The 13,354-nt window shown below is 51.9% G+C and overlaps 1 protein-coding gene across 7 annotated transcripts in view; it reads left to right on the top strand.

The window, feature by feature from the left end:
* The window catches only part of SAMD4A (sterile alpha motif domain containing 4A), a 103,440-nt gene that overhangs the window by 65,342 nt on the left and 24,744 nt on the right, over positions 1-13,354 (top strand). For all 7 annotated transcript variants that reach the window (XR_012586581.1, XM_074583514.1, XM_074583511.1 and 4 more), the window contains exon 3: positions 626-1,144. Coding sequence is in view for 6 of the 7 variants with exons in the window: in XM_074583514.1 (XP_074439615.1) it covers positions 626-1,144 (519 nt within the window). In the remaining variant the exon portion in view is untranslated. The remainder of the gene's footprint in view (positions 1-625; positions 1,145-13,354) is intronic.

Below are 13,354 nucleotides of genomic sequence, written 5' to 3'. Positions count from 1 at the left end.
ATCACAGGATCATGGAATGGTTTGGGTTGGAAGGGACCTGAAAGATCATCTCATTCCACCTCCCCTTCCCCTGGGCAGGGACACCTACCACCAGCCCAGGTTGCTCCAAGCCCCGTCCAGCCTGGCCTTGAACACCTCCAGGGACGGGCATTCACAACTTCTTGGGGCAACCTGGGCCAGTTCCAGACCTTTTCTGTTTTCCAACCGGTGCTTTTAAAAGGTTAGATTTATCCACAAAGTGCTTCTGTGTAGTATTTTGTGTAATCTGCCACGATACGGAAAATTTGGGCCGAATCGTAACTTTGATTAACATTAGGACAAGAGCGGTGGAGCTTTGTGGCCATAGAGGTGGGTGTAATTTGGCTTTTTGAGTGATTTTCAGGAGCATCTGGTAACTCTTGGTGTCTAACGCGGCATGCCTTTCCGTGACCGGGGTTTTCAGAGAGCAGTGACCCTGGAGAGTCTGGAGATGCTCATGCAGTGGCAGCACGCATGCAGGCATTCCTCTGGCATCATGTATTTACCCTGCCAGGGTCTATTTATTTCTTTATTAGGTCTGTTTGCTGATTTCTCAATTATCTTCTTTTTTTCTACCCCCACCCCCCCCCCGCCATTCCTTCAACAGGAATCATTAACCAATGGCAACAGGAATCCAAGGATAAAGTGATTTCCCTATTGTTAACCCACCTGCCTTTACTGAAGCCCGGAAACATCGAGGCAAAAGTCGAATACATGAAACTCTTGCCTAAAATCCTGGCCCACTCGATCGAACACAACCAACATATCGAGGAGAGCAGGCAGCTGCTGTCCTACGCCTTGATACACCCTGCCACCTCCTTAGAGGACAGGAGCGCCCTGGCCATGTGGCTCAACCACCTGGAGGACCGCACGTCGGGTGGCTTCGGCAACCAGGGCAGAGGTCGGTCGGATTCGGTGGACTACGGGCAGACGCACTACTATCACCAAAGACAAAACTCCGACGACAAACTCAACGGATGGCAAAACTCTCGAGACTCAGGCATAAGTGTCAGCGCTTCCAGCTGGCAGGACAAAAACCTGGCCTGCGAGAACGGCCATCTGCCCCTCTACTCCTCCTCCTCCGTCCCCACAACCATCAACACCATCGGCACTAGCACAAGCACCAGTAAGTACCTATGGGAAGCGCTGGGGACGGCCACCCACGGCCACCCTTCACAGCACGACCCCCCCCCATCCCACTAGAAAACGTTGCTTTGCTGTGGTTAGCAGAAGGGCTAAGTTCATCTGGGCCATAGAAAACTTTGGTTTTTTTTATTTTTTGCTTTTTCTTTCCCCTACCTGCCTTTTTATTTCCTGCCTGCCTTTTTTTCATTTTGTTTTTTTTCTCTGGTCCTGTGGGATTTTAAAGACCTGACGGCTGGAGAGGAGGGGAAAACCAGCCAAGCTGTACGAGCAAAAGCTGTGCGTTATCGAAGGGAGCCCCTTTTATTTCACGTAGCTCCATCTAGATTGGCAGTTCGCCTTTCAAGAGTTTCCAAAGCAAGTGGGGAGCTGATGCTTTGTGTCCAAAAGGGAGCTGGGGGACTTGAGGCAAGTCCAAAAGTGACCTGGGGACTTACTGGGAATAAATGGGATTGGGGCCCCGAAGCGCAGGCATCATTTTTGGAAGCAGGGCTGGGATCCACCGTCTTCAGGGTGTATCTGAAAATGTTACCTTCTATCTCCAGTGCACAGAGGTGTGAAGCTGGTGGTGATCAGGGGGTTTAGATGTGAAGTTCTCGGTGTTTTACAGGAGAGTTGGGTGGCTTTTCCCCCACGGAGGCCCTGCCAGGCTTTGATGGGAGCGGTGGACAGTGCTGAGCCCAGCCCAAGGCTTGGACATTGGGAGACGCTGCAGAGCACCATGGCTGGAGATGTGTCACTGGTTTTGTGTGGAGACGTAGTGCAGCTGGAACTGCTTTTTAGAGCGGTTGCTGATGCCTGCGCGCCATCCTTGGGAGAGGAGGAACAAAGATTCTTCTCAGCAGGGTTCAGGAGCTTCTCTGCCCACCCACTCCCTCTGCGGAGGGCTGTCATGCCTGCCTTGCTGTCACCTTGGGTGACCGCCACCATCTCACCTGCAAGGCTTGACATTCTCTTTCGCTTTGGAGGGTTCAGAAGGTCTGTCTCCAAGATGCTTATCACCTCCCTAGATATAAGGGATGCAGAGAGCACGTCGGGGAGGAGAGGCTTCTTGTGGTGAGGGTGCTGGCTTCTCTATCAGCGTGCGGAAAGCCACAATTAAATAGCTGAAAGCTTTAAAATGGTCACTTAAGGCTTCTGGGTTTTTCCCTCTCCTGTAATAAGCACTTTTTTTAGGTGGTGTTTCAAACTGACAACGATACGAAATGTGGTGCCGGGTTTATTGCTGAGCACCCAGGTCCCTGCCTCTCCAGTGTCCATCCCTGCAGGCAGCACTGCCTGCTCCACCATGCGGGGACTTAGCAGAAGGGTCTCAGCTTAGAATCACAGAATCATGGAATGGTTTGGGCTGGAAGGGACCTTTAAAGGCCATCTAGTCCAACCCCCTGCGGTGAGCAGGGACATCTTCAACTAGATCAGGTTGCTCAGAGCCCCGTCCAAGCTGATCTTGAATGTTCCCAGGGATGGGGCCTCCACCACCAATCTGGGCAACCTGGGCCAGTGTCTCACCACCCTTAGCGTAAAAAATTTCTTCCTTATATCTAGTCTGACTCTTCCCTCTTTTAGTTTAAAGCCATCACCCCTTGTCCTATTGCAACAGGCCCTGCTAAAAAGTTTGTCCTCATCTTTCCTGTAGCCTCTTTAAGTACTGAAAAGCCACTACAAGGTCTCCTTGGAACCTTCTCTTCTCCAGGCTGAACACCCCCAACTCTCTCAGGCTGTCTTCATGGGAGAGGCCCTTGGATCGTCTTTGTGGCCTCCTCTGGACCCACTCCAACAGGTCCACGTCCTTACGTTGAAGGCTCCAAAGCTGGACACAGTACTTCAGGTGGAGTCTCAGGAGAGCAGAGTAGAGGGGTAGAACCACTTCCCTTGACCTGCTGGCCATGCTGCTGGTGATGCAGCACAGGAGACTTCTCCACCGACTCTGAACATCGTGCCTATCCTGTCCCCTGTCTTTGAAGCCCCGGCTCCTGCTGCCATGGGATTGTGTGAGGTTCAGCTTCTCCAAGCGCCAGGTCCCTGCACTGCGGAGGAGAGCTGTTGCAGGGTGACAAAGCTGCATGGGAAAGGCTTAACAAGCAGACAGAGTGAGAAGAGTCGGAAATGTATTTGCAATTACTCTGTTAAACCTCTCCAGGGATTTTGGTTTTTGGGTCCCTCCATGTAGTTTTTCCATGCCTGGCGCTTCAGAGGCTTTGCATGCTGGGGAGGCAGTGAGAAGTGGTGGCTTCAGAAGGGATCCGCTTCCTCGCGTCGAGAGCTGGAGGGAAGGAGGTCTGGTGGGTGCAGCAGGTTAATCATTGACAGTGGCTGAAGCTCCACAAGAAGCACTGGGTCCTGAAGGGCACTTTTCAAAAACTCTTTTGTGCTTCTTTGAGCCTTTCGGTGTACGCTTATCTCTTAGCAGAAGTAGCGACCCACCTCTTGCCCCACAGGATCCCCAAGTATTAGCACAAGGTGCCGAAACCCAGACAACAGCCGAATTACTCAGCAGTGCCTGGGCTGCTGCACTGCTGAGGTTTTTTCCTAACTTCTCCAGAATTTAGCAGCGCTGGGAGAGGAGCAGTTGTGGGTCTGCCAGCAGCCCTACGCTTCACCCTCGTCTTTGGCTGGAAGACCACATCCCTTCTCCGTCTCTGCCACTCGCTTTGCCGGGGCATCCCCTACCATAAGTCCTGGCGTGGCAACCCTTGCCCAGTCTAGTCCTTCCTGGCATCCCAGAGTAGCTGCTTCTCGTGGCACCGGGGCAGCTCACTCGCATCGTCTTGCTCTAAGCTGAAAGGTTAATAGAGTTCGTATTCAGGGAACCTTTTCCCCCGAGCATCGCGGTGGGGTCAACACATATTTCTAGGGCTGAGTAGCTTTGCAGAGGCATCTGAACACATTTTCAGGCCAGTCTAATCCTAAAAGTTAAGCTGTCGTGACTCCTGCTAACGCTTTTTGGTGGCAGCGTGTTCAGACAACCCATGGGCTGAGCTGGAAATGACCTGACCAAGCTTCACGTTTTAGCTCGTAAGCTTCCTTAATGCAATATTTGCTCGGACACAAACACAGTAAGTCCACAGACAGATGCTAAAAAAATAAACACGGCTGTCAGCCTTTGTCCCAGCCCCTTGAGTCAATCAATATGTCCATTAATCTTTTATTCCAAAGCAAAGCCCTCAAACTATTACTGTTTGTTTAGGTTTTAGTGTTATTATTTTTAAATTCTTCCTCGTACTTGGAGGTGTTTATCTGAGCAGGGGCTTAATCCAGCAGCACCCTGCAGGGCACAGCATTCCCCGACCCGTCCCCACAAAGGCATTTTCTTCCTGATGCCGAAATGGGGCAAAGTCTTTCCTGGAGGAGGAACGTGGTGATCTTGCCTGAGGTACTTTCATCTGGTATTGTGGCATAATTAGGTTAAATATGGGTGGCTGACACTCACGTGACAATTTGCTTTGTGCTGTCCTTGTCTTTGACTTGACCTAGACCCAGGCTTTGAGACTTGGTTCAGGCTTGGTTCCTCTCCAGCTCTCTCTTAATGGTGCTGGCTGGTGTTAGCCAAGGTTTGAGGAGATGTTGCTGGAGTTCTCCAGCCTTTGCCAGGCAAGTCTGGAGTGCTCTGAAGGAGACGCTCTGGATTTACACCAGTGATGGTGATCCAGGAGTGAGACCAGCGTTGTAAGTGATGGGTTTGGGTCTGGAGCGATCTGAGGGCATGGACTTACCTGAAGCAATGGAAGTCCCATCTGTGGTATCACCGTAACTGCTTTCTCAGCCCGTCCTGCAGAGCTTGACCTGCAACTTTAAACCAAGCTTCAGTGTGTTGGGAGTAAAGGAAGCCTTGGCGTGGGCTTGGGAGCGCAGGTGGGCAAGAGGCCAGAGCTGCTCCAAGCGTGGTGGGACAGGGTCAACCTCAGAGCCCTGGGCTCTGTGGCCGAGTCAGGCAGCAGTTGCAAAATGCCTGGGTTGCACAACACCTTTGCAGTGGAGACAGGGCCTGGAAACTCTGAAAGAACAGAAAAAAGCGGCTGGCTTTCAAAGCTGCAGACCAAGAGCTCCTTGGATGGGGGCTCCACGTCCTTCCTTTCTCCTGTGTAATTGGTTCCACCTGAGTACCGTCTGATGGCATGCCAGGTTTTGGTTGTCAAATGGAACTACAGTGTAGCTTAACCCTGTGTTTTCTGCCTGCTCAGATGGGAATATGTGCAGAGGAGAAGGAGGGTCTGCTGTTAAATATGCTTGTCCAGTGCTGAGAAGGTGGGGTGCAGGTAGACCAGCCCGGATTGGGCCATAAGGTCTACAAGCAAGAAAAAAGAAAAGGGCAAGGTTTGGAGGAAGCGATAGCAAGTCCAGTTGGCAATAGCGAGCCAGTTGAACCACAGCTAGAGGCAGGGACTCAGTTCCTGGCTCTGACACGCATCTGCTGGACAAGTGTCTTGCTCCTCTGCTCCCAGTGCGTAACCTGGGGGTAACAGTATTACTTCTTTTCTCAACGTATGGTGAGATTTTCCTATGTTCTCACGTCTGGTGTAGTGCCAGGGCACTTAAACTCCCCATGGGGAGCAGGTTCCCAGGGGCAAGTCAACCTCCTACCTCTGCACAGGGGCAGAAGGTCTTGGTTTTACTAGAGGAGCAACAGCGATTTGCCCCAGACATTTGAATTAAGAGCAAGTTCTTTCTGGCAGAGGAGCGAGGACCTCCTTATGCCAGTACCTGCCCAGAGGGCAGCACTTCAGCCAGGGTGAGTGTCTCCAGTTGTCACCCTGCCTGGGGGACAGGAGCTCTGCCCACCTCTGTATGGACTCCAGTGCTTCCATAAAGCAATGGCACGTTGAGTTCCTCGGTGGGAGATGGCCCCGGAGAAGGTAGGCAGCGCTTGGTCTTGTTGGAGCCTTGTAAGTCTAGGAGTTCATCTCTTGTAAGTGCTCAAGGCAGGGACTGCGTGCCCTGGTTTTGCACGGCCGTTGGGATGTTGCTTGTCCATTAGCAGCAGGGGTAGGACACCATTCTCCACCTGCAAGTTGGGGTGGGGTGAGCCTGAAGCTTGTGGCTCCACCGCCACCTCCACTTTCCTTCCAGTAGCCTGGGTGTCTCGGGCAGGGGCAAGAAGCAGCAGCAGTGATGGTTTTGTGTGTTATCCTGCGGTCCTTGGGATTCCTGTCGCCAATGAATCACGCTTCTGACCTGGAAGCGGCACAGGAGCCGCCAGGGCAGCTGATTGATGCTCTCCAGGCTACAGAGCAAAGTCAGACGTCCCCAGTAATTCTCTCAGACCCCTTGGCAGTCTCCCGTGTCGGTTGACCTGGAGGTTTTGTTGATGGATGGACCCTCCTAGACCCGGGTGTATTTTATCAGCTGCCCTGGTGCCTGTTGGATGCTGGCGCAGACGTCAGGATGCTGTGGTTACTCATTGCGTAGGAGCTTGTTGCTCTCCTGAGGGAAGCTTTGCTTTTCCCATCACCCCGTGAGCGTCCGTGGGTCCCTGTCTGCAGTTTGCATCACTGCTGGAGCCACCATCGGGGCTCTGTCTGGAAGCTGGGTACCACAGGATGCTCCTTGGCGCCTCCACTATTTACCTGTATCCGTAAAGTGCCTGATGAGTGATGCCTCCAGCTGCCTACAGGTAGGGATAGCTCTCGCCAACTCACCCCTGGGTTCCTAGTTGCCACTTTGGGGGTGCCCAGCAGAATGGGAGGAAGGGTCTGTGCTGGCAGAGGCATGCAAACCCCCCCCGAAACCCTTTTTGCTCCTCCACGACAGCCTCCCGACACCACCTTTCCCCAGCTTTCCCTCGCACCTTGATGAAAATCAGATTTGGGATGTTTTCCTGAGCATCTCCATGGGGCGAGAAACCCCCGGAGAGAATCGCCTTGCCATCGCTCAGCCTTTGAAACCCCGCAACTCCGGGCTTTGGCAAGTAAAGAAATGGAGACAGACAAGCTCTCCTTCCCCCCCGCCATCAACCAGCAGCTGCAGAGAAACAGCAGGAGGGCACCGGGCGGGGAAGGGAGTGCCGGGGTTTGGATTCATCCAAAGCGACTCCAGGCTCCTTCCCGATTGCACGAGGACTTGCTGTGTTCTCCCGACTCAGTAACGCGCTGCTATTTAATTAACTTTTGACTTCTGGTTTAAAGGAGCCGTGCACAAAATAGTTATTTACTTCATTTGGAAATTCTTTTTAATCGTTACCATAATTACAGCTTCCTCCTCTTTTTTTTTTTTTTTTTAATATTTTTCTTAGCAGGGGGAAGGGGGGGGGGAGGGAGGGGGAATATTTGCTGCTCTCCTTGTGGTTATCACATCCTTCAAATTACTAAAAGAGGCTGGGATAATAGGTCTGGTGATTATATATAGGCACCATCTGCTCTGTGGCTGCTTCCTATCAAAGTGCAGTTAGGAGAGTGCAAGAAGGATATTTTCTCTCCAGCTATATTAAGACTCTGTTTCCATCTCGGCTCCAAAGCAAAGCTCTCTGCATGCAAATGGATCTCAAATGTGCTGTAATCAATGGCTTGGTTTTGGCAGCCTCGAAGCCGAATTTTTTTTTTTATATTTTCTTTTATTTTCCCCTCAAGTTTGCTGTTCCCATTTGTTACGCAGTTTTAGTCGAGGCCGGTCGCTCTGCCTCCGACGTTTTCTTGTAACCGTAGTGTGGGTCCCCCCCAGGTTTGCTGAGTGGTCTTGTCTCGTGTTATCCGGCACGGCGATCTGTGTCATAACTTGGATACAAGGCAACATCCGAGCAGTTGGGAATGTTTCGGATTCGGATGATGAGGGCGGATTTTTAGGATGCACACGCCATGGGTATGTAGAGGAGGTGGAAAGCTGAGCCGAGTTAATTTGGAGCAATAATGGGAGAGAATGAACACGTGCTGGATGGGAGCCGCTGTGGCTGTCCCCTTGCTGCTGGGGACTCTTGGGGAGCATTGCAGAGCTCAGTATTTGGGGCAATATGGGGAGTCAGGAGGCATCCCAGCATCTTCTCATGCCCCTTGATGGCCTCGGAAACCCAACAGGCTTTTCTTCTCTCCTGGAGCTGGTGAGATTTTCTGTTCCTGGAAGAAGGAAGATGGAGGAGAAGGAATAAGACGTAGCCGAGGGGGAGGGTGCTTGGGACGGGGCTGAGGGCCAGAGGAAGCGGATAAGGCTGAAACGCAGAGGAATTTGTCTTGCAAAATCGGCGCCATGGTGCCTACACGAGAGAAGGACTAAATGGCTTTTTTGAATGAGCGAAAGTGGGTAGAAAGAGACAAGGGAGGAGAATATCCCGAATGGGTCAGCGAGGATGGAGAAGGCTACAGTGCTGTAGCAAAGTCCTGTTTCTTTCTGGGTGAAATTTCTCTGGTGCTGGCAGGGTGATGACTGTGGGATGCACGCTGTGTCAGACACACATTGTCCTCCTGTATTTTGTCACTCCTAAAGGCGCGCTGTCCCCCTGCACTCCCTCCACAGACTTTTAATGGCTCTAGGGATTATGGGATCCCCGTTTCTTGGGGCAATTCCAGAGGTTTCACATTCACCCCTTCTGCTCGGCTGGCTTGAGATCCTCCTTTTCCTACTCCCAGTTTCCCACAGGTTGCATATTGCTACGTAAAGGATGTATGTCTTCCAGCTCGGCCTCCTGAAGTGGTTGTGATAGAGGTGTTTCTCCAGCTGAAGCGTGGCCTGTTTTAAACTAGGGCAGGGCAGGTTTAGATTAGACATTAGGGAGAAGTTCTTTACACTGAGGGTGGTGAGACACTGGCCCAGGTTGCCCAGAGAGGTGGTGGAGGCCCCATCCCTGGAGACGTTCAAGGCCAGGCCTGATGAGGCTCTGAGCAACCTGATCTAGCTGAAGATGCCCTGCTCACTGCAGGGGGGTTGGACTCGATGGCCTTTAGAGGTCCCTTCCCACCCAACACATTCCATGATTCTATGATTCTGTGTGTGGTAGGAGCTGATGCTGTTGGCAGTCTCAGCAGGCATCTGCTCCTCGGACCAGGGATTTTACTGGCAGCTGGTGGAAGCAGTGGGGAGCGCTGGCTGCTGCTTGATGCTCCCGGACATCTCCTCTGGGTGGAAAAGGACCGTAGGAAGGAGAGTTTCTGCATCCCAGTGCCATTTATCTGGCTTGATCCGTGAGCAGGGAAGGGATTTCCCCCAGGAGCCCATAGTAAAAAAATCAGTGAATTCTGGGATAATTGCAGAGTCTTGGTTCAGCACAGCAGCGTTGTTATTGACGGACCGGGATTCCTCACGGGTGAACACTGTTTTTTCTGTGGTTTGTGTATAAAAGTATGAGAGAAACCAAATTTATTGACCTGGAGATCGGGGCGTTGTGTTTAGGGCAGCGCCTTCTCGCAACCCTCCATCCCCAGCACCGATTCCCACCTCCTGATGTGGACACTGTTTTATGCATCCTTTTGTCTGCCAGTTAAATCGTGGTCGGGATTCACACCTGGGCTGCCTTGGTCCCACCTTGATGGATGCTCTGGTGGGAAGCCCCATGCAAGGACCTTGGAAAGGAGCTTCTGCTCCTCGGTGAGATGAGCTGGAGCATCCTTCCAGAAATGCATCCTGTTGGATTGCTGAAGCCACCAAGAGCTGCGTTTACACATCTTTAGGTGCCGCCCCGGCTCCTGCTGCCACACAAAGGAGTAAATAACAACAACAGCAATTCCTGACGGAGCCAAACGGAGGGTCCGTGTGTGCTGGTGTCACCCAGGGGTTCACAAAACCCTTCCCCAGCTGAGCCTGGGTGGGGCCTCATGTGCCCTGCTTGGAGAGAGCAGCAACAAACAGGTTATTGTTTCTCTGTCCAGTTTCTTGAACAGGAAACCGTGTTTAAAAAAAAGTAATTTTTTTTTTTTTAAAAAGTTTGCTTGACAGGCTTTTGTGCAGTCTGTGCTTCTTCCTAATTTCTCTGCTTGAGGCAGCACTCTGCTCATATCTTTTGGGTTTTTTTTCTCCTAATACGCACAACTACCCGGTAGCTGCTTGCATTTAGCACCCTTGGTTTCACCCCCCGTGGCTTATATCAGCCCAATTCAGAAGCCAGGACAGGGTTTATCCGGCACCGTATGAACACAGTTAAAGTCACAGCCACCAAAAAAAGGGAGGGAGAAAAAAAAAAAACACAAAAAAAACAAACAGAAAAAAAGGCACAAAGAAAAGGCTCCAAGGGTTAGGGGATGTTGAGCCGAAAAATGTTCTGTCAGGGTCTGCTTCGGCCGCGCTGGAGCTGCCTGCGGCGGTGTGGGCAGCGGGTGAATGAGGTGCCCAGGAAGGAGGCAGGGTGCCAGCTGGGCAGCGTGACCCACCGCCGGCTGTTTCCAAGGGTCCCCGGCACAGAAACGCTGGAAAAGCCAGGAACGTGGGTCTGCCAGCGCGGGGGAGCCTTCCTGGAGGGGACGGTGCTTCGTGACTGGGGTAGCAAGGGGGAGGTGGAGGAGAGGACCGAGTTGAACTTGGCGGTTGCTTTGTGAGGGGGGATCGCGGGAGATGGTCCGTGTTCCCTCTCTGGGCTGCACAGGGGACCCTGTGGCCTCAGTGGATTAAAAACATCCCCACTCCGTATAGCAAATTGGGATCAAGCTGCTGGTCCAGGTACCTGCAGACCAGAAAAGGAATTGTACGTGATCGGACACTGCCTGAGGATGTACCGTAACCAGCTCTGCGACCAAGAAGTGCCATTTTTAGACTAAAACCAACAAAAATCTCTCCAAAAGAGTACAGGGCTCTTTTCCTTTCTCCAGCCATGGGGAGGACATTATTGATCATGGAATGGTTTGGGTGGGAAGGGACATTTAAAGGCCATCTAGTCCAACCCTCCTGCAGTGAGCAGGGACATCTTCAACTAGATCAGGTTGCTCAGAGCCTCATCAGGCCTGGCCTTGAATGTCTCCAGGGATGGGACCTCCACCACCTCTCTGGGCAACCTGGGGCCAGTGTCTCACCACCCTCAGTGTAAAAAATTTCTTCCTTCTATCTAGTCTAAATCTACCCTCTTTTAGTTTATTCTGGATTTTAGTTTATTCTGCATTGTAATCTGCTGTATGGACTGTGCGCTAGTATAAAGGGTTGTTGCAAAGGTCCTCTGGGTGTCAGAGACCCGGTGGAGACCATGTGGTGGTGGAGGGCACACCAGGACGGCAGACGGTCTGAACACTCCTCTGTAGCTAGCAATGGGTCTGTTGGAAACACTCACATCAGCCCGCACGCCGCTTGAAGGAAGGTCTGCCTGCAGATCCCAATCCCTCGGCTCTAATTACAGGAATGGGTGGCTTTTTCCTTCACAGGCTGAAAAAATTGGCCCGAAACCCTGAGAAACCACAACACAAACATCTGACGCTGTTCCACATGGGCTTCAGTGAACAAAAACGCTCTTGAAATCAGCCCTTGCCTACCAAAATAGGCAACACCACTTCAAAAAGGAAGAGAGAGGGGAGAAAAAAAAAAGAAACAGGGCTTCATGGGGAAAGCACTTGCAGCCTCCGAGTTTCTCTGAGCACGTGGCCGTTCCTGCCAGCCCAGACAGTGTTTGGTCTGTGATAAAGCTGGTTTTGCCCGGCGGGTGGTGACCCCACAGGGATGCTCCTTGCTGCTCCGTCCCTGCAGCAGCGTGATCTGCAGCCGCCTCCTGCGATGGGGAGCCCTGCAAGCCAGGGCAGCTGCATCGTCACCATCACTCCTTCTCCATCCACTTAGTGACTTTTTACCCCTGGAAATATTAAGCCAAGCTTTGTTTGAAGCCTGAGAGCACTTTGGCAACACTTCGTACATCTCAGCACCGTTAGCACTGGGTTATTTATCACATTTTTCCCCTAGGATGCAGAACACCCCAAGCTCGTCTCAAAGGTGTTGTGTTTAGCAGCATCTGCTGGGTTGCAGCTGACCCCGATCCAGAGGCCACGAGGAGCTTTCTTGCGAGGAAAGACGGTCTGACATGGGCTGAGCACAACTCCTGCAGCTGTTCGGAGCTGTGGTGATGGAGCAAAGCGGCGATACCAGCCCACTCATCATGGGGAGGACCCCGATCTGTTCCGGTCCCCATCCCATGGGATATCTGGGTGGAAGGAGCTGGACCAGGCAGCGCCTTTACAGAGTGACCGGTGGGTCCCTGGGCAGGGGATGGCTCTTGCACCGCCTAAATGACCCTGCAGCGGGCAGGAAAACACTTCTAAACCAGAAGTGGGACACCCTTACAAGTTGTAGGGGATCCGTGTGCCAGCCTGGCTTGCACTTTGGAGCGGTGGTTTCCTCTCTTTGTTCGTCCGGCTTGTACCAGCGCGGTGCTCAGAAAGGCAGGCGTGCCTCTGGCTGCCCCCACAAGGCTTATCTTACCCCAGAGGAGTATATTAGATTTCCTTTTTAAATTAAAGCTTATTATTTTTGTAATAAAAAGAAGGAAAAAAAAAAAAAGGAGGCTGGAGTGTAAGGGTATAAACTCACACTTGGCTTTCTTCTGCTGAAGTTCAAGCCCACGTAGACCATTTATTTTAGCAAGAGACTGAATAAGCGACTTGTCCTGACAGGAAGTTGCAGCTTGGCCGTCGGCAGCCCCAGATTCACCTTGGACCATCCAAAAACTGCCCAGGATTGTCAAAAAGCAGGGAAGGAGCTACGCTGAACCGACACGCTGAAAATCGTTAGCTACAGCCTCCGCTTTGAGAAAGTGAGGGCATTAACACTAGCAGCGGCATTAATAAATACGCACATTTGTGAATGTCCTTTCTGAGGGTTACAGATTAAAAGAGGGAGAGGTGTGCGCACGCCAAGCAGGTGCCAGCCCGGGGTTCGCAGCGTTTTTAAGCCTGAATGCTGATGGAAACTGGTAAGAGGGTTTGCAAGAAGCTGCGTTGCTCACCGGTGTGTGTTACAGGCAGAAAAGCTTCAGCGGAGTCTAAAATTATGCCAGTGCAAAGAGCTCTTAAATAATCCATGTCTGGTAACGAGAGCGGCTGGGGTGGTTATAAAGAGCTGGTGGCTTTTTCTGCTTGTAGCATCCTTGTCAGGGGAATTATCGCCACCGCGTCTCCTGAAGTTGTGTGAGTTGAGTCGTAGGTCAGTGAAAACGCTTGTGGTTTAGTAAAACTGTTGGGAGTCCAGCGCTATCTCCGGGAAAGACATAGACTTAATTTTTATAGGTTGCACCAGATGATTTCTGATTGTTCCTGGACATCCTGCAGAGTTCGTTATTTCTCCTCCAGCCGACACCGGCTTCTAA

This window comes from Larus michahellis, chromosome 4, assembly GCF_964199755.1.
Source record: "Larus michahellis chromosome 4, bLarMic1.1, whole genome shotgun sequence".
NCBI lineage: Eukaryota > Metazoa > Chordata > Aves > Charadriiformes > Laridae > Larus > Larus michahellis.
This window is presented reverse-complemented; position numbering and strand designations above follow the sequence as displayed.